General features: G+C 42.8%; 1 protein-coding gene across 3 annotated transcripts in view; it reads right to left on the bottom strand.

The window, feature by feature from the left end:
* EML6 (EMAP like 6) overlaps positions 1-20,831 on the bottom strand; it is a 210,393-nt gene that overhangs the window by 79,010 nt on the left and 110,552 nt on the right. For all 3 annotated transcript variants that reach the window (XM_075925488.2, XM_006122118.5, XM_075925489.2), the window contains 6 exons: positions 20,402-20,495; positions 12,040-12,140; positions 9,335-9,537; positions 6,050-6,161; positions 5,271-5,398; positions 222-363 (listed from right to left, as the gene is read on the bottom strand). In XM_075925488.2, coding sequence (XP_075781603.2) covers positions 222-363; positions 5,271-5,398; positions 6,050-6,161; positions 9,335-9,537; positions 12,040-12,140; positions 20,402-20,495 — 780 coding nt within the window. The remainder of the gene's footprint in view (positions 1-221; positions 364-5,270; positions 5,399-6,049; positions 6,162-9,334; positions 9,538-12,039; positions 12,141-20,401; positions 20,496-20,831) is intronic.

The raw sequence follows: 20,831 nt of genomic DNA, 5'->3' as shown, positions 1-20,831 counted from the left end.
TGAGCCTGATTGGCACAGCGTCGGAACATGAGTATGCAAATGAAGCCCAGGATATTTAAATCCTGGGCTCGTTTGCACTTCCAAAGTGCTTGATTTGCATCCCCCTGTCGGCAGAGGGATGCAGTCTAGACACAGCCTGAGAGACACAGATGGAAGGCACTATAGAAATGCAGTGCAGTATTATTACTTATAAAGTATATACAGTGAAATGAGAAAGTTACCTTTTTTGAGTTTCCTCACTGCTAGCATGCGGTGTTGTGAGGAAAGTTCCCAGATTCTCAGTGTTTTATCATCACTCACGGTTGCACAGATAGGCAAGAGAGGGTGAGCTGCCAAGCCCCACACTTCCCCTTCCATATGCCCCTAAGGAAAGTCATAGAAGTTAAGGATAGATAACATTTTTTAATATCTCCAGGTTATTCCTTTGTTAGTGCATTTTCTAGAGCCTTGTCTATCTTTTAAATGTCTCACATAAACAGGTGTTCCATCACCTCCTTCAAAAGATGTTTTTCATTCTAAGGAAGAGTATTTTTACATTTCAAAGTACAGATATAAATTCCCAGCACAAGGAGACATACACACACACTAGCTCTGATCAAGCTGGTGGACTAAAAATGCAGCCATAACAGTGTGAGGGATTGGTGCCCCAAATACATTCTTAATGTCTCTGATAGGCATGTATTCTGGGGGTTAACCCCTCTTGCTGGTCATGTAGCTGTGACTACCCTAGTTTTCGTGCACTAGTTCAATCAGAACGTGTTCAATTATGTGTTCTCGAGCAGGAAATTGCTCCCCCACTAAGCTCCAAATATAGATAAGTCCTAAGAGAACTTAGTGTCAGGTCCCATCCCAATAATCAGCAGGGGTGGGGAACCTCAGGCCTAGGGGCCAGGTGTGGCCCCCAACTTGCCTGGATCTGGCTTCCGAGGCTCAGTCTCCCTCCTTCTTCCCCCCCAGCATTGTACAAAATCTAGGCTTAGGCAATGGGAGCGGAATGTTGGAGTGTCTTTGTAGGGATAACATATTAATGTATTGAAAATGATTCCTCCAAATGGAAGTGACTCCCCATAATTTGTTCCCCACAACTTAGTGTTTAGATTTATTATTAATTCTTCTTCTTATTGTTATTATTATTATTTGTTAAGATTGTTAAATGTTTAGATTTATTATTATTATTGTCCCTTTAGAATATAATGTATTAGGTAATATAACTTAGAACTGTTAAAAATATAATCCTATGTAACCAGAAACAGCCCCCCCCTCTGTGCTCCAGGGCATGCTCAAGCTTGTGCAAGGGGCTGCTTGAAATTGACATTGCAGAGATACATTGTAACAATGCATTGTCAAGCCACTAACTCTGCTATGGGAGCCAAGCCCTGTAATTGACTAAGGGCATTGTTACTTAATTGACGCCTGTTCTCTTTAAAACATTGTAACTTTACTCAGCACTCAGAGAATGTTTTAAGCAATACCACCCAGAAACTTTTTGTAACTACAACTTTTATTATTATACAAAATACTGTATGAATGTATGAGAGAGTGCTTGGATGATGAATGAATGGCTCTGAGAGGTGCCAGCCTGAGAATACAGCAACAAAGGGCTGAAGAAGGCGTCAGGTGCCAGTGCAACCAAAAGGTGTCAAGTGGAGAAACTGGAGGTCCACCCGATGAGATCACTGATGAGCACCTGGCAGCCACCCTGGAGACATCAGCATGATACAGCAATTTCCATAGACTGGCATAGGAAGAAATTCCTATAAGAACTGGACTAAAAAACTATGGAATCAGAGTCCAAGGTTCTGCTGCCAGCCTACCAGGAGCTTCAGATGCGCATCTGATCAGGACTTCGCTCCCCACTACCATCACTTGTGTACAGAGTACCTGGCCAGTATTCTGTCACAAGCAACTTCCAGGCTGGTAACTATACACAGAACTTGAATGAATGGATGTATGAATGAATGGTTTATATATATATATAAGTGTATAAGGGTTAAGTAGTGTTAGGAATAAGTAGTTAAACAACGTTGTTTGCTTCTATCTTTTCTTTGTTTTCATTATTATCTTTACAATAAATGTGGCTTTTTGCCTTATCCCCCTCATAAGATCCTGCTTGCTTTTATTTGGTACAACATCTTTCCCCTTCTCAGTTGGGGACCACCTCAGTCAGGGGTTTTTTTTGTTTATTTTTTTTTGCTTCGGCCCCAGCTGATTCTTCTGTGGGTCAGTGGCCCTGACCCAAAAAAGGTTCCCCACTCCTGGCCTAAAGGTGCCCTTCTTTAATTTCAACCTGTTACTATGAGGTGTACAATCCTAAACAAATTGTCCATGTTCGAGTACTATCTTGAGATCCTAACACAGGCAACATTCTCAATGAAGTCTATGGAAATTAAGCTTTCTGCAAGACTCTGATCTGGTCATTCCTTAATTCTTTTAATTTTTTCTCATAAGTCACTCTATGCAGGACAATGTAGCACTTTAAAGACTAACAAGATGGTTTATTAGATGATGAGCTTTCATGGGCCAGACCCACTTCCTCAGATCAAATAGTGGAAGAAAGTAGTCACAACCATATATACCAAAGGATACAATTAAAAAAAAATGAACAAATATGAAAAGGACAAATCACATTGCAGAACAGGAGGGGGATGCGGGGGGGGGGGGGGAGGAAGGAAGGTAAGTGTCTGTGAATTGATGATATTAGAGGTAGGGAGAGTGGGATGTTTGTGAGTTAATGGTATTAGAGGTGATAATTGGGGAAACTATCTTGGTAATGGGTGAGATAGTTCAAATGTTTGTTGAGTCCCAATTATCACCTCTAATACCATTAACTCACAAACATCCCACTCTCCCTACCTCTAATATCATCAATTCACAGACACTTACCTTCCTTCCTCCCCCCCCCCTGCATCCCCCTCCTGTTCTGCAATGTGATTTGTCCTTTTCATATTTGTTCATTTTTTTTAATTGTATCCTTTGGTATATATGGTTGTGACTACTTTCTTCCACTATTTGATCTGAGGAAGTGGGTCTGGCCCACGAAAGCTCATCATCTAATAAATCATCTTGTTAGTCTTTAAAGTGCTACATTGTCCTGCATTTTGCTTCAGCTACCCCAGACTAACACGGCTACATCTCTATCACTAAGTCACTCTATGTCCCTTTAATCATTTTTATTGCTCTTCTCTGGATTTCCTCTACTTTGGATACAGCTTTCCAGTACTAGATGCTGACCATTACATGCATGAATGACAGGCAAGATGGTGGTAGTGTCCACAGTGGTCAAGAAAGGAGGAGGGGAAGAGGCTTTGCAGGCAAAGAGATAAAGAGCTCTGTTTGACCTATGTCAAATGTCAGAAACAGAAGCCAAGACATTAATTTGGCTAGAAGACAGATCTATAGTAAAGAGTACTCCATGCTACCTACTTCTTCATACCTTGTCAATGATTTTTATCACATGCATAAACAGAGGAAACTTGAGTATGAGTTGACAGATTATTTTACCTCTATAGTTGGTGCTTGTGTGACCACTGCTGATATATTGTGCCCACAGTTCAACAAGGATGTTGATAAATTGAAGAGGGTTCAGAGAAGAGCCACAAGAATGATTAAAGGATTAGACAACATGCCTCACATTGACAGACCCAAAGAGGTCAATCTATCAAACAAAGAAGATTTGATTTGATTGATTTGATTATAGTCTGTAAGTATATATAAGGAGATCAAATATTTAATGATCCTATGCAGGAAGTCGAAGCTAGACAAATTCGGATTGGAACTAAGGTGTACATTTTTAACAGTGATAGTAACTAACCTTTTGGAATTACTTACCAAGGATCACTGTGAATTCTCCATCATGACCATTTTAAAATAAAAATTAGATTTTTTTTCTAAAAGATACGCTTTAAGAATTATTTTGAGGAATTCCTATTGTCTGTGTTAAGCAGGGATCTCAAACAAGATGATCACAATGGTTCCTTTGAATTTATGAGTCTACTGCAGTACAAGGTTAGCTCATTTCTTATTATTGTGAATCATGGACTCCCATTTAGCAATTTGCATTTTATAGATATGGACAAGTTCCACTAAAACAACAAAAATGTACTGGTTCATCAGGCCATCCTGATAACATCTTATATATTTTCTATTTGTGCTTGAGCTGATACATGTATATTAGTAATTTTGTCTGGATGATATATGATAAAAATTATTTCCACATAACTTCATCATGCTAGGTACAGGCATCACATATCTTTATCAGCATATCTTACCACAGAAATCAGGTTATTTTCATACAATTTCAGTATCACATTACATTAGTATTTGTCAGAGTAGAAATATATGAGAACAAGATTATGATTGCAAATGTTCTGGTTAAAACTCAAGTATTATGGCTACCACACAAGTAGCAGAAAGCTGAAAGGTTGCTTTACATGGCTGGAACTAATTCCCCAGAACAGTATTGCAGATAAGAAATAAAGTTTTGTAAAAAAAAAACCATAATAAATTATAAAACAGAGCCTGAGATACATCTATGATTTAATAAAATAGAATGCAAATAAAACAAAATAAACATTATTACTACTTTAACTCAAGTTTTGTTTTTTAAAAGTGGTTGAAACCCCCCAAAATGGATCAAATTACAATAAACTTCATACTATTTTTTTTAAAAACCCATGAATGTACAAAAATAGAATTTAAACAATTTTCATTTTAAAAGAAGTGCTATCCTGCAAAGTTGGAAGCTATTAAAACAAAACAACATTAGAAATCTCAAGTGGCACATATATCTGAAATATGCTAAATACTTTTGCTAAATCCATAGATGTTATAAGTCACTGAAATAGTTGTCTCTCAATGTTTCAGGAAAGATGCAATAACAGATTGCTGAAGTGAGCTGTCAATTTACTAAAACTGAACATTAATTACAAAATAAAATATAGTATATTTACTAATATGTTAGCTTATTTCAGCATAAATAAACTGAACCATAGTTGTCAAAATAAAATGAATATACCATGTTTTGTATTGCATAACCCCTTCTTCTTTGTTTTTACTCTTTATATTTCCTTAGGTTCCAATACTGCTCCCATTAAAGTAAATAAAAAGACTCAATAGTACTCAAAGCCAATGGGCTCTCATTTGTTTTGTCCCCTCAAAATTCAGTAATTCACAATAGGCCTCCAAATCATCAATATGAATCAGCAAGGTTCCATTGCATGTCAGTTTCTGAATGAACAGAGACAGGGAGGGATGGTGAATAACAAATATACCTGAACAAGAAGAGTCATGGGGCCACTTTTATCAATTTCAAGTATCTCTCCATTTCTAGTCCCCACTAGTATATGCCCATGCCCTAAGGTGATGGCACGAATGGATGGATTGTCTTCTAAAAGTAAACCTGAAGATAAAACGATATGCATTTAAATTTATTATTTACAAAACCAAAGAAAAGTCTCAATAATATTGTACCTTACATTATCTATGATCAAAATCTATTTAAGATAGTCACACTGTAATATGTTAGATACATTTGTTTGGTCAAACAGTTCACTGACCTATGGATTTATGCAATAGTTGAGAAGAAAAGGGGGTTTATGCTAATTGATACTGTGCAGAGGATTCTCTGATCATTTAAAGGCAGATATTCTATTGTTTTATAAATGATTATGTTTAATTGTCTAAGATCTCCAGGTGCTATAGCAACACAGGAGTTAGTTTCATAAATATCTGTACATATTATTTTGAAAACTTTGTCTGGTATGATCATGTTCCAGACTAACACATGACATTAATCCATTACAGAACATAAATAAATATTTCTGTAAAAGCACAATTCACTGGGTCTTTTAAATTACAAGGAATCTACTTCTATTCAGAAAACTGCCATGTAAAAGGGGCACTGAAAAAACTTATTTAATATAGAGAATGCATTTTGCAATATGTAAAAATAGGTTGCTGATGCTTTCTAAAAATGCTGTTCCTTATCCAAAACCAAAGCCAAATGTCAGGAGACATTTATTCTTTATCAGTACATTCTGAAAAATGGCACCTTTAGAGCTAGTGGATAATGCTGCTCTTTTGATAGCATAAGTCTTCAGGCACCTCTCAAACATATCATCCCAGAGTGCCACAACTCCATCTTTTCCACCTGTTACAAAACCCTGCAAAGTTTGAAAAATATATTTAAACACCAACCTTCTACATTAAAATGTTAACCCATAAGATGACGTGTCCATATTGATCTCAAATTCATAGAATCATAGAACACTAGCACTGGAACAGTCCTCGAGAGGTCATCGAGTCCAGTTCCCTGTCCTCACAGCAGGACCCAGTACCATCTAGACCAGTGTTTCCCAATTTTATTTGGCCGAGGAACCCTTTTCAGCTTTTCAGAATTTCAAGGAACCCCTAGGTTTGTCAAGCAAGTAGGAATAAGAGATCCTCCGGAATAGGGCTTTATTCCGAAGGATCGCGCCAGTCTGGACGCTTTTCTCCGGCTTATCTCCAAGCCGGAAAAAAGCGGCGGCCATGAAAATACAAATGCCGCGGGGGATATTTAAATCCCCCGCACATTTGCCTCTTCCAAAGTTCTACATTTGCATCCCTATTCCGTAATAGGGGCCAATGTAGACGTAGCCGCCGTGTGTTCTTGCGCAAGTATGTTGACGTTCTCATGTATGAAATCAGGGCTTCTTGCGCAAGAACTATGATGCTCCTGCTCAGGAATAAGCCCTTTTGTGCAACTGTTCTTGCACAAGAGGCCAGAGTAGACAGGCAACATGAATTTCTTGTGCAAGAAAGTCCTATAGCTAAAATGGCCATCAGCACTTTCTCACGCAAGAGAGCGTCCACACTGCCTTAGATGCTCTTGTGTAAAAGCACAGCTCGCACATGGCAGTGTGGACGTGTTCTTGCACAAGAACTCTTGCTCAAGATGTTCTTGTGCAAGACACCGCCAGTGTAGACATAGCCTAAGAGTTTCCTCACATGAGCAGAATGAATTTTGTGTTGTGCACCAGTACTGAGTTCATGTGGCTTGTTTGGATGTGCCACTGTGGCACCCAAGTTATTAATAAATATTTTTAGACCTTTACCTTTTCTCTCTGCTGCCATGTGTCCTCCCCTTGTTCCATCAGCTCCCCTGGTGCCTGCTGCCTCCCAACTCTTCACCCTCCTCTGCTGTCCTGACTCCTGCCCTTCTCACTGCCCTCAGCCCTCCTGCAACCTGCCCCCCCTCCACCAGCCCTTCTCTCCTCCCTGTGCCCACTCCTCCAGTAGCCCCACTCTGATCATGTGAGCTACCCCTCTTCATCCCCTCTTCTAACACCTCCGTCTACACACCTGCCCTGCCTCTCTCCTCTGGTGCTGGTCCTTCCCCTGCAGGTGTCTGCCCTTCTGCTTCACCACCAGAATCCCCTGGCACTTGCACCTTCTCTTACTCCTGCACCCTCCTGTTGCCTCCCCCTTCCCTCACTGCCCCTATCTCCTTTGCCCTCTTTTTCCCTGATGCCCACCCCCTCACCACCCTCTGCCCCCGTTCCTCTCATGCCCCTGTGCCCTCACACATGACTTGCTCCATCCTGGCCTTCCTCATGCCCACCCCTTCTTTCAAGACTTCTCCCAGCACCTCCCCGTCTCCCCTCTAGCCCCCAATGCCCTTACCCTCTCCCCTCCCTGCATCACCCTGTCCCCCTACCACTGACACCTCCCCTCCTGCCTTTTTCCTCATTGTCTGCTCTTGGCCCCCTGGCATTTGTCTCTCCTCTACCCTGTCCCTTTGGTGCTTTCCCCTCTCTTCCCCCTTTCCCTTCTGCACAAGCCCCTTCCTCTCCCAGCCCTTTCCCTTCCCCTTCCCCTACTTTCTGCCTTCCACTTTGTGAGGCTGGAGTCTGCACTCCGTCCCCGGACTCCGAACCCGCAACTCAGCCATATGGCGCAACCCAGCACCAAGCAGTTTTTTACCCCTTTTAAGATAATCCAAAGACTCTCGACACTTCTGTCTCCTACGTCCATCTCCATCTCAGTCCAAGTGTATACATTTTAAATATATTAGGCAACACCTCCTCTCTTTCCCCCCCGCCTGAGTAAACTAGACCCTTCTATACCAATATTCCAATCCTGTGTATTATCCCATCAAGTCTCTGTGATTCACAGTACAACTTCCTCTTTGTCTATTTTTCATAGGAGTCTCCCAGAAAATCTGTGGTCAGATTACAGCTGTTCAGCGTACAGGTATTAAAGAGCACCTTCCTTAGGGCCCAATCCCACAGACATTTACAACTATAATTTCTTGGGCCAAGCTGTTTACTCAGATAATCATTTACAGCTCCTAAAGACTTCAAGTTGTTGGATAATATCTGGGGGCACAATTTAGGCACTGTCTTAAACTATACTTTCAAAATTAAAATATAATTTGCCACATTTTTGTGTAAGGATTTACTAACGACACTACAAGAAGAAATCATTTTGGCAGTTATCCAAACTACTTGGAAAACAATATCATCCTTTGATGGTGGAAATTCTTCTTGTCTATGGTGATACTCTAATGAATCAGGTATTAGTGCTATCTTGGGAGCTCCCAATGCATGAACAACTTCATCATTAAATTAGTTGTTGTCTCTATGATGGGGTTACAAATATTCTCTGTTACTCTGCATGCCTCCAAAGACATGGAAATGAGAGAAATGTGTACAGTGAAAAATGTATTCTGTATATTTTAGATTTACACTATTTTGGCTCATCTTAGAAAGATAGGTTGCATCTAGCTGGCACCCTTCTGTTGGAATAAGCTATGCAATTGGTGCTATGCAGTCAAGGTTGAAAGAGCTGTGTAGACAACACCAAATTTCAAAATAAGGCACTATTCCGACAAATCCCTTAACCGTCATGGAACAAGGGTTACAGGGACACCAGAATAGCGTGCCCACTATGTTGGGAAATAGCGGGTGCTTTTAAAGATGCAATGTTGCTATTTTGGGATTCTTCTGGTATCCCGAAATAGTGCCACAGTCTAGATGTCCCCCTACTCATCATAGGTCAATACATAAAATATTGGCAAAGGAGCATATCATCATAAAACATGTAATTATCATTAATTACAGTTTGTAGATCTCACATTCCATTTAATCTACTGCAATCTGTTCTGCTGATACTGAAAACATGTTGTTAAAGCACATCCATTGTCTTCACTAACAAAACACAATGCACTGATGTATTTCTGCACAAAACCACAAGTGTTTTTTCAGTACATATACTCTCCTTCTATGCACTTTCAAAACCCACAATAGTAAACAAAATAATGAACAGCAAACAGACTATATAAGAAGATGAATACCTTATCCAATGAATGCATAGCAAATACCGGTCCATCATGGGCTTTCACTGTCTTAAGCAAGAGAATATCTTTCCAGATGTAAATATCTCCAGTGGCAGCTCCTGAGAAAACCAGATCTTCTATTCGCCCATAAGAAACACTCATCATGGTTTCCAGTTTCCCAATATTTCCAAAGGTCCCTCGTTTGGATGTAAATCCTCCTCCTATAATGTGAACAACATTAAATCTCACTACATTTTCCATTTGCATCTTCAGTGCTGTGAATAACAAAAATTCTGCCACATAACTTACTGTGAATGCAGAATCCCGACTAGGCAGGCAATAAGAATGTTGGGATTACAATTCACAGTGAGACAGCAGAACATGGGAAATTCATGTAGTGTTACTATACCCCACCCCCAAAGGTGTTCAGAGTTTTCTTTTATAGGTGATTATTTTAAGCTGCTGATGAATCTTTGGGAGAGATCAGATGGAGAAAGTAAGGTCCTGGTTGGTAGATTAATTGTTCTACAAATCTACCTGTCAATTTGCTTTTCTCTTGTGGAGGAGGGTACAGTAATACAGAAGCTGCTTATAGTATGAAGGTTGTATAAGTGGGAGTGGAGCAGTTCTTCAGACTGAATGGGAGGGTTTTGTCCTCATTTCACTGCCAGAGAACCATACTGTGCCAGATTGGGCTAAAACAATTTGCTTGCCTCAAGGGTCACAGCTTTGGCCTAAGTGCACAAAGAATGAATGATCCTAGACAAAACTATAACTACAACATGTAGTAGGATAATAAAGAAATAATACAAATTTGATTTATTTGCTTTAGTTTGCACATATAAACTCACATTCTGATACTCTTACCGTAAATGTCATTTATTCCAATGAGTTTATGCATGGAAAAAGGTGCAATTTAATGTGAATACATATCAGACTTTTGCCAATAATACTGCATGTGCTTTTCTTTTATTATAATAATAACAAATACAATAAAATCTTGCCTTTTAAAATCTGTTGGTACTTCAGCTACTTTGGCTTTATAAACCAGCATAGCCTCTTGTATACTAAGTCAATTCTAGTTTTAGCTATATCAGTACGGCTACGTCTAGACTGGCCCCTATTACGAAATAGCCATGCTAATTTCCAACTTTGGAATAGGGAAATCCGCGGGGGATTTAAATATCCCCCACGGGATTTAAATAAACATGTCCACCGCTTTTTTTCCGGCTTGGGGAAAAGCCGGAAAAAAGCGTCTAGACTGGCGCAATCTTCCGGAATAAAGCCCTATTCCGGAGGATCTCTTATTCTTATTCTCTTGCAAGTAGGAATAAGAGATCCTCCGGAAAAGGGCTTTATTCCGGAGGATCGCGCCAGTCTAGACACTTTTTTCCGGCTTTTCCCCAAGCCGGAAAAAAAGCGGCGGACATGTTTATTTAAATCCCGCGGGGGATATTTAAATCCCCTGCGGATTTCCCTATTCCAAAGTTGGAAATTAGCATGGCTATTTCGTAATAGGGGCCAGTCTAGACGTAGCCTACGGGTCTGTCTTTACTGATCTTAATAGGGGTAAGGCTTAATCAAAAATAACTTTACACAGCATTCATGGGTCTGAGAGTAACAATCCTGGGAGAGCATACAAGGCAAAATACTTACTTAAAACTCAAGTCTAAATAATTTGCTCTCTTTCTCTCTCTCTCTCTCCTAACTTTGACAGGACAGTCAAGAGGAACGGTCACTCCCACAGTCTGCAACACGTTTTTAGAGCATAACAGATGTACTTAACTGAATTTAAACTGGTAAAAATCTTGCGTGTGTCATACACAGTCATATGTATTACTATGAAACAATATCATGACATGATGATAGATTTTTTTTGAGGTCATAAAATAAATTTAAACCATGACAACTTATGCAAAATATTTGATCACCATTTTTTCCAGGCTATTCAGTCTGGCAACTTGAGTCATAGTTGCTATAGCTTTCTGACGACTAAAGAAAATTCTGTCTAGAAAACATAAGGATTACAGAACTGTAGCTGGAATTCAAAAACTACTATTTTTAGCAGTCCAGCTTGACACTTAAGTCCAGTTAAGACACTTAACTACCAATTGGCTTCTTTATAGCTAATAGTTAAAGATGGCCTCCAAAAAGGGGCAGGAACATGGTGTCATTTAGGGTATCTCTACACTGCATGCTTATTTCAAAATAAGCTATTCTGGAATAGTTATTCTGAAATAGCTTATTTCGAAATAGAGCATCCACGCTACAGGGAAGCCTCAAACTTAGTCCGAGGCAGGCTCTCCTAATGTGGATGCACCTTCTCAATTTAGAGCCCCAGGAAACACTGGGGAGAAATTGTTTAGAATGGCCCCGTGGAAGAGCTATTTCAAAATAGCAGCAGTGGAGTGTCTACACTGCAGCTATTTTGAAATAGCTATTTTGGAAGAGGAGTTATTCCTCATGGAATGAGATTTACAGAAGTCATAATAAACCACCTGTTATTTCGATATTATTTCAAAATAACAGAATTGCTGTGTAGATGCTCGCATTGTTATTTCAGAATAATGCTAGTTATTCTTAAATAACGGTGCAGTGTAGACGCACCCTTACAGATTCAAAAGCAGATTCTGCAATTCTATAGTATTTTGATTACTAGAAACTTCAGACAGATTTAGACTCCTAATATACAAATGAATTAAAATATTAACTCAATACAGTACCTGCTTGTTGCCAAAATTTGATATGTTTCATCCCAACTGTAACTAATTTGTCTACATGATGTGGGTTACACTTCACTACAAATATTTTATCTTTATGGCCCCTAGAATAAACAAACACGTTATAAAAATGACTGAACATTTTAAATAAATAATTTTATACATTTTGAATGTTTTATAATTTTCCACAAAATCAACTACAAATGAGTAACATTTAGGATAAAAAGGTTACTTACCCATATGGTAACTCATGTTTTTCAAGATGTACAGCTTGTACAGTAATTCCTCACTTAACACATGCCCACTTAACATGTTTTTGCAATAGCACAATTTTTTTTGGGAACATTTTTCGAACAACACGACCCATCCCCGCAATAACACGATTTCCCCTAGGGCTGGCCGGTGGCCGGCAGCCGGCAGCTGCGCGAGGCTTTCCCTGCAAAGCGGCAGAGGTTCTCCGCTCGCCGTGCTGTTCCCCGGTGACCCCCTCTGGCTGGATGCCTCACTCCCTCTCCTCTGCCCACCGCTTGCAGCAGGCAGCTGAATTTCCCTAGCTGACCGGTCACTGGCATCTGCGCAGGGCTTCGTCTGCCTCCTTACAAAGCTGCAGAGGTTTGCCACTCACCGCGCAGTTCCCCGGTGACCTCCTCTGGCCAGACGCAAGGCATCGAGCCAGAGGGGGTCACCGGGGAACTGCACAGTGAGTGGAGAACCTCCGCCGCTTTGTAAGGAGGCAGACGAAGCCCCGCGCAGCTGCCGGTGACCGGCGAGCAGGGGAAACCCAGCCGCCCGCTGCAAGCAGTGAGCAGAGGAAAGGGAGCGAGGCATCCAGCCAGAGGGGTTCGCCGGGGAACAGCGCGGCGAGCAGTGAACCTCTGGAGGCAGGGTAAGCCCTACGCAGCTGCCGGTGACCGGCCAGCTGGGGAAACCCAGCCGCCGGCTGCAAACCTCCTTCCCTGTCCTTCCCTTCCCTTCGCTTCTCTTCTCTTCCCTTCCCTTCCCTTCCCTTCCCTTCCCCAGAGCCAAACACCTCCCCTCCCTGTTATAACCCAGTCCCCTTTCTCCCCCAACCTTATGTCCCGGCCCCAGCTGCTAACAAATGCAGGCTGAAGCTGGAAGCGCACGTGCGCTTGAAATGCAACCCTCACCTTTTCCATTATTTTCAATGGGAAAATTGACCCCGAATAACACGTTTCATTTAGCATGATCATTTTCTGAAACGTATCTACTGTGCTAAATGAGGAATTACTGTACATCTATTCCACTTCAGGTGAGTGCACATTTAGGCTATGTCTACACTACAAGGTTATTTTGAACTAATAACTCTCAAAATAACTATTTCAAAATAGCATGTCTACACTACAAATCCTCATTGAAATAGTGCAGACCTATATTGGAATAGCACATCCATATGGATTGGAGCTTGAATCGTATGTAAAGCCCCGGAAGCACTCTGGGCAGGGCATCAGGACAGCAGTCACTTCCAGTAGCTGCTCCCTGAAGCTAATGCTTAAAGGGGCTCCCCTCTACAGCCATGTCTCAGACTCTTCTCCATTGTCTACCTCCTTGAGGGATAGCAAACTCTTACTTCATGCTCTGGTTGCCCTTGCGGACACCACACCACTTCCACCATAGAGCCAGACCTGCTGCAAAGCAGTCATCAGCTCTTAAACCTACTGCTGCAACTTCTGGTGTAGTTTATGAAGGCTACCCTCGTGGCACACCCAGGAGGATGATGACCAACCCAGAATGGGTGACCTCCTCACCCAGGCCTGGGTGCTCCTCATGCACTCCCTCCCACACTCCCCTGTACACCGTGCACTGCCGCTTCTGGCACCAAGAGACCAGTACCGACTGGTGGAGCCAGAACGTCATGGAGCGATGGGACGACCAGCAGTGGCTCCAAAATTTCTGTATGTGGAAGGACACTTTCCTTCAGCTCTGAGAGTGACTCAACCCTGCCTCCCAGCGATGGGACACCCACATGCAACCCACCATCCCCCTCCAGAAGCATGTTGCCATTACAATTTGAAAGCTTGCCACGCTGGACAGCTGCCACTCTGTTGGGAACAAGTTTGGTGTGGGGAGATCAACCATTGGGGCCATGCTCATACAGGTTTGACTCTTTTGCTATGGTCCTAGGAGGTGGAAAAGCACTGGAATGGGTTCCCTAGGGACGCGGTGGGGGGTGGGGAACTCTCTCCCTGGAGGTTTTTCAGTCCCTCCTTCACAGTGCCCTGCTGGGGGTAGGGTAATTAGGGCTGGTCCTGGCGTGGGAAGGGGCTTGGGCTCAAGGAACTTCTGAGTGTTCTAGCAACCTTGTGATTCTGATTCTATCACTCTACAGGTGGTGAGGGCCATCAACGCCATCCTGCTGCACAGGATTGTCACCCGGGGCGAAGTGGACCCCATTGTCATTTACTGCCATGGGCTTCTTCAACTGTGTGTGGGGAGGGAGGTATTGACAGCACCCACATCCCCAGATGGGCCCCTGATCACTGTGCCTCAGAGTTCATCAATAGGAAGGAGTACTTTTCAATGGTGCAGCAGGCACTCATCTTTAGGAACCCTAGCCTGTTCCGGAAGACACATGCCAGCACTTTTTTCCCCCTGACTGCACCCCTCAGGGTCAGAGATTTGGACATACCCATCTGCATTGTGGGCAGTACAGCCTACCTTTTGCTCCTCTGGCTAATGAAGTCCTACATGGGACACCAGGACCCCACCAGGGAATGGTTCAATGCCAGGCTTAGCAGGTTCTGCATCGTGGTGGAAGGTGAGGTCCCAGTGTCTATTCACCCGCCTGGACCTTGGTGATTGGAACATCCCCCAGGTGGTGGCAGCCTGCTGTGTCCTCCACAACTTTTGTGAGTTTATGCAGTTTATGGCCAGCAGGGCTTGATTATGAGACCTGCTAACTACCTAGACCACCATATTCCTGCCAGGGTGGAGGGCAGAGACTGAATGGCTCACAAGGGCTTTTGAGCAGTCAGCACCACTGCCATCAGGGGGCTATGCTCATCAGGGATGCCCTGAGGGACAGTTTCATCCAAGGTCAGGTGTGAAAATCTCCCCCAGGCCTACCCACCAGGGGCCTCCCTGTATGCCTTCCCTCCCACACCTCTCCCTTCCCCTGCTTTCTCTTCCCACCTTCCCCCCTCCCACTTCCCTCTCCTGCAGACCAAATAAAAAAAACTTTTTGTTTGAAACAATAAACTCTGTTATATTTTATTTGAGGAATATATAACTGGGGAGGGACTGGTGAAAGAACTGGGAGTGGGGAAGAGGAGGAAAAAAGGGGGAGGAAGGGCTCAGGGATGGGACTGGGACCAGCACCTGCCTCAGGTGTGTTGGGACACCTTGGCTGCCCAAGAGGTCGCACCACTTCATATGTGTGACACTGGTGTGGGCTAGGAGTAGAAGCTGGGGGCAAGGAGGAGGGATAGCTCAGTGGTTTGAGCATTAGCCTGCTAAACACAGGGTTGTGAATTCAATCCTTGGGGAGGCCATTTGGGGCAAAAGTTTGTCAGGGATGGTACTTGATCCTGATGTGAAGGCAGGGGACTAGACTCAATGACTTTTCAAGGTTCCTTCCAGTTTTAGGAAATAGGCAATCTCCATTAATTTAATTTAAAATTTTAAAAAAATTAACTGTTCAATGATGGAGACCAAGTGCTCAATGGCATTGGTGTATGTTGTGCACATCATCTACTGCTGCCAGGACAGCTGCTCCCAGATGGTGTGCTGCAGCTACTTGTCCTGCTCAGAGAATGGAGGCACTCGAGATGTTCCCACTTCAGGTTGTCACAGGGTCACTGGCACCTGTGGGTCTTGCAGGGTTGGAGGATGGCACAAGAGGTGTTGGACATGCCCCACTCACAGCTGGCCAAGCTGTGAAAAGTAAAAAGAGCAGTCATCCCAAGGGACACTGCATAAAGCCTAGCCCTAATCTCGAGCCAACACCGAAGGTCTTGGTTCAGACGATAGTGCTGTGCTTCGAGCAAGGCCATCTGTGGCAATGGTGGTCTCCCACAGACAGAAGACTTCTATTCCTGCCCACTGTAGGAGAGGTAGGAGGGTGTTGGGGGAGGTGTGTTTGAGTGACAGATTCTGCTTTCCCGAGAGAGTGCTACAGAGTCCTCTCCACATCTTCCCCCAGAAGGTTCTCCTGCAGGGGATCGGTGTCCTCTGCTTTGCCATGCTTGACTGGAAGTGGATGCTGTCTTGAGAGTGTGGGCATGAGCCTGTGCTGTGTGCAGCACTGCTATGTGTTTCCATGACCCCAGCCTCTTTAGTGGTGGCTTGTCATGGGAAGCAGTCCCACCACAGAGTCCAGAGTAAGGCAGCCTTGTCCAGGAACCTTGTGAGAAGGTGAGACAGGTTCCTGTGTGGCAGCTGTGTGCTCTGGACTGGTGCTCCATGTGCACCCACATGCACAGGCTGTTGTGTGATCCCCAGGCCGAGAAGGCTGAGTGAAGAGTGTGCAGCCCTTTGCAGCCCACCACCTGCCCCTGCTTGTAGATAGGGAAAGGGAACTCACAGCCTATGCAGCCTTCCCCAGCCTCGTCCAAGCCATGAGAGACATCGTGGGAGAGAGGGAACGGCTCCAGGGTGATAACCACCTCCTAGCTGGCAGGTATCATGTCCAGGCTGGCCTCCTCCTCCTTGTCATCCTTGTTGTCCTGGTCCATAGTCCTGCCCTCCTGATGGCTGAGGACAGGTGTGTCCAGGCTGGAGTCCATGCCAAGGTGGGGGAAAGGGACTGACCCCACTCCCCGGATGCCATCCAGCTGCTGGTAAAAGCAGTAGGTCTGGGATGCCGCTCCAGATCGGGAACTTTGTTCCCTGGCCTTGGTGTAAGCCTGGTGCAGTACTTTTATTGTCATTCCAACCTGATCCAGGGTGCAGCTGTTTCCCTTCTGGGTCAGGCTGGTGGCCATGAGGCTGTATACTTTGCAATTCCTGTGCCTGCTGTGCAGATCCTGGAGATTAGACTCCTCGCCCCAGACCTCTATGAGATCCAGGATCTCCACATCAGTCTAGGATGGGGCCCTCTTCCACTCCAACCAGGGGCTTTAGAGGTGGCTGCCAGCATGCTAGCAGCCATAAGTTGCTTGGAGAGAGCAATGGGGTCTGCCATGGCAGCAGGAAGGCTGTGCAGGGTCCTGCTGCATGGCACGGTGCAAGCAGGGCTTGTGTTGTGCCATAAGCCCTTTTTCTTCTGCCAGCAGCTTTAAAGCCTGAAGGGGAAGGGAAACTGTAGAGTTTCAAGGGATGTAGACAGAGTGGCCACCAGGGCAGCTGTGAGAAGCCCTGGAGGCCAATTATTTGAAATAAGCATAGCTGAGCTGTCCGCACCCTCCCTATTTTGAAACAGCAATTTTGAAAGGGGTTATTACTCGATAAATGAGGGTTTATTGTTTTGAAATAAGAAGCCTGTTATTCAAAATAACGGACTTGCTGTGTAGACACTCACCTTGTTATTTTGAAATAATGTGAGTTATTTCGAAATAACTCTGTATTGTAGACATGCCCTTAGTGTGCACACATAAGAGAATTTCCTAGTCAGCAGTGTCCACTAGGGTTTCACATGCAACCTTCCTCTCCTCATGCATCCCAGCAAGGATTTTTTAATGGTGAAGCCACTCCACCACTCCAAGTTCCTTTGCTACTAAGAGAGCCCATGATGTAGACCACTGGAAAAATCCATAAGATGCCTTTCAGTAAGCTCTTTGTCATGGGCAGGCGAAGACTGAGGATTAGTTGGTGGGAGGAGAGCTGAGAGAGCTGCCAAATGAACTTGCAGCAAGCTTTGCAAGAGCTCAGAATGCTTTAGGTGCAACAAGTACTGTTCTGGGGTGGTCTAGGCAGTTAGCAGGTCTCATAATCAAGCCCTGCTGCTTTAGTCTGTCTTTTAGTTCAATGTGTGACAGACCCCTGAATAGGATTCACTTTAGTCAATTTTCTTATGAGCACAATGACCATACTGGGTCAGACCAATGGTTCATCTAGCCCAGTATCTTGTCTTCCAACAGTGGCCAAGGCCAGGTGCCCCGGAGGGAATGAACACAACAAATCATCAAGTCACTGTCACTCATTCCCAGCTTCTGACAGAGGCTAGGGACACTTCAGAAAATGTTTTTCATTTTTGCGCATCCTATCTAATAACCATTGATGAACTTGTCCTCTACGAACTTATCTAGTTCTTTTTTGAATCGCTATAGTCTTAGCCTTCACAATAATCCCTGGCAAAGAGTTCCACAGGTTGAATGTGTGTTGTGTGAAGAGATAATTCCTTTTCTGTTTGTTTTAAACCTGCTGCCTATTAATTTCATTTGGTGACCCCCTAGTTCTTGTGTTGTGAGAGGGAGTAAATAACATTTCCTTATTCACTTTCTCCACATTAGTCATGCTTTTGTAGACCTCAATCCTAACCCTTATTAACTATCTCTTTTCCAAGATGAAAAGTCCCAGTCTTACTAATCTCTCCTCTTTTGAAAGCTGTTTCACACCCCTAATAATTTTTTGTGCCTTTTCTATACCTTTTCCAAGTTCAATATAATAGAAGTATAAGTAAGCCTGCGCCCTCCAGTGCGGAGCTCCAGCAAGAAGCTGTCCAGCTGGGGCACTTTGCTGCAAAGGGAGAGGCTCCCGGATCTTCCTACAGGCTGCTCACTCATCAGCAGCCAGCCAGACAGGATAAAGGGGCTGGCTGGGGCCACATACCCCCATCTGGGACTATCGAAGCCCCAAATCCCCTCCCCTGCACTGCAACTTTGAGGGTTGGCAGGGGCCTGCAACTGTATATACTGGATCCCTGTTGCTTTTCTTCTCCTTTCTGCAACTTCTGACTCCCAGGGAGTGAGGAGAAAGTGCACAGTGTACTGCATTTCTCCTCTGCCCCTCCCCTGGGCAGCCAGGAGCAAGAGGAATTCAGCAGCCTCTTCACTTTCCATGTAATTTATTCAAAATAGGTATCAGACCTTTAAAAAAGTCAATAATTTTGACCCTCTTGATTTTAACCAGCATTCTCTGATGAACCATTAGAGAGAGAAACCAATTATTTATACCACAATTAGTAACTTGACACCCCAACTTCCATATGGCATGGAACAGCATTTTTCAAACCTTTTCAGGTGGGCTACCCCTTATTCAAAGTAAAACAAATGCATAAATCCTTTACATTTATTAAATGTCAGAGTAAAAAATGTATAATAATAATAATAATAAATAATACAATTTGTGTATTATGAGAAGTTGACAGAGGATACTTTCTTGAAGGGTATGTCTACACTGCATTTCTCTTTTGAGAGAGGAATGCAAATGCAGCCGAGCGAAATTGCAAATGAAGCCTCATTTTATAAGGAGTAAGGGTTATTTCGAAAGAAGGGTTTTTTCTCAAAATAACCGCATCTACACAGTGTTTTTTATCTCAAAATAGGGCATTTCAAAATAGTAGCCAAATGCGATTATGCAAATGAAGCACGGGAAATTCAAATCTGCACTTCATTTGCTATTTCACTCAGCTGCATTTGCATTCCTCTCTAGAAAGAGGAATGCTGTGTAGACAGACCAAAAGAGTGTGGAGAAGGATGGGGTAAGGTTTTCTCAATTTCTTTAGTTTATTATAGATTTTCACACTTTTGTCTGAATCTTGCCATGAATAAAACTATTTTAATAAAGAGAAACCATTTCCATTTAATATTTTAAAATTAAAAAAATTATCAGATGTGACCAACAGACCAATTTTATTCATACTGTCTGTTCAAGCAATTACTAAAGTTTCTTAACCACTGCTGAGTTAACAGCTAAGTCTCCTGTTAGTTACTCAAAGGGACAAATATTACAGAAACTACTTAGCCAGCAGAGAGCCAAGTGACTGGGCAGTACCAGTAGGTCTGGAAAAATCTGTCTCTATTAAAGGAACCACTTCCTCTATTGAAAAGGAAGCAGCATATGTACATAAATCCAGAATACCATCCATCGTATAAGGAAAAATGTACTATTTTTTACTTAAATTATTTTAACAATTCTGTGTCAAGGAATGAAAAAATAAAAAAATAAAATAAAAAGTTACGTGTGCCCTAGAAAAGGGTATTCTTTTTTATTAAGATTCCAATGCAGCAATCTTTACAGAAAGGATAGAAGCATTTTATAGAATTTTCCATTTCTAAACTACATATCCGAATGTTTTTACTTAGATATGTTCTTCTGAAACATTATTCAGTTTTCAGTGAGATGTGATTTTTTTTGCTAACAATATCTTAAGATTTTAGTTAATGTATTTACAGAGCTATGTAAAATTGTGATCAGAAATAGGTAAGTGATCATCACGATTCATGTTTGCACTTGGAAATATCCTTACCTTGTTGTGGCTATCTTTTCTCCTTTTTTCCAATCCCAAAATACAATGGTGTGATTATCATCTAGGCCAACAGATGCCAAAAACTTCCCATCAGCTATACAAGAGAAATATACAGCTTGTATAACACAACAGATTCACTGCAAATTGAATTTCAAAGTGGTGATAACATTACAAATTGAATGTTTTACATTGAGTAACAAATAAATAGTCAAGCAATTTTATACTGAAAGTACTTTTACAATTCCTGATCAAGGGCACTGCAAATCAGAAAGACTTTGAAAGACAGTTTTATGAATGGCCAGATTTGAGAATAATACATGTTGCTCTCAACGAGGTGCCCCTGCCTCTGTTTTCCCACCAGATAAATGAAGTCAGAACACTTTGAGAAAGCGAGTCCAGTTTGTCCAAATGGTGGGGTAGAAGACAAGAA

This window comes from Pelodiscus sinensis, chromosome 3 (assembly GCF_052426305.1).
Source record: "Pelodiscus sinensis isolate ZL-2025 chromosome 3, ASM5242630v1, whole genome shotgun sequence".
NCBI lineage: Eukaryota > Metazoa > Chordata > Testudines > Trionychidae > Pelodiscus > Pelodiscus sinensis.
The sequence above is the reverse complement of the archived record's forward strand: the minus strand, read 5'-3'. Positions and strand labels throughout refer to the sequence as shown.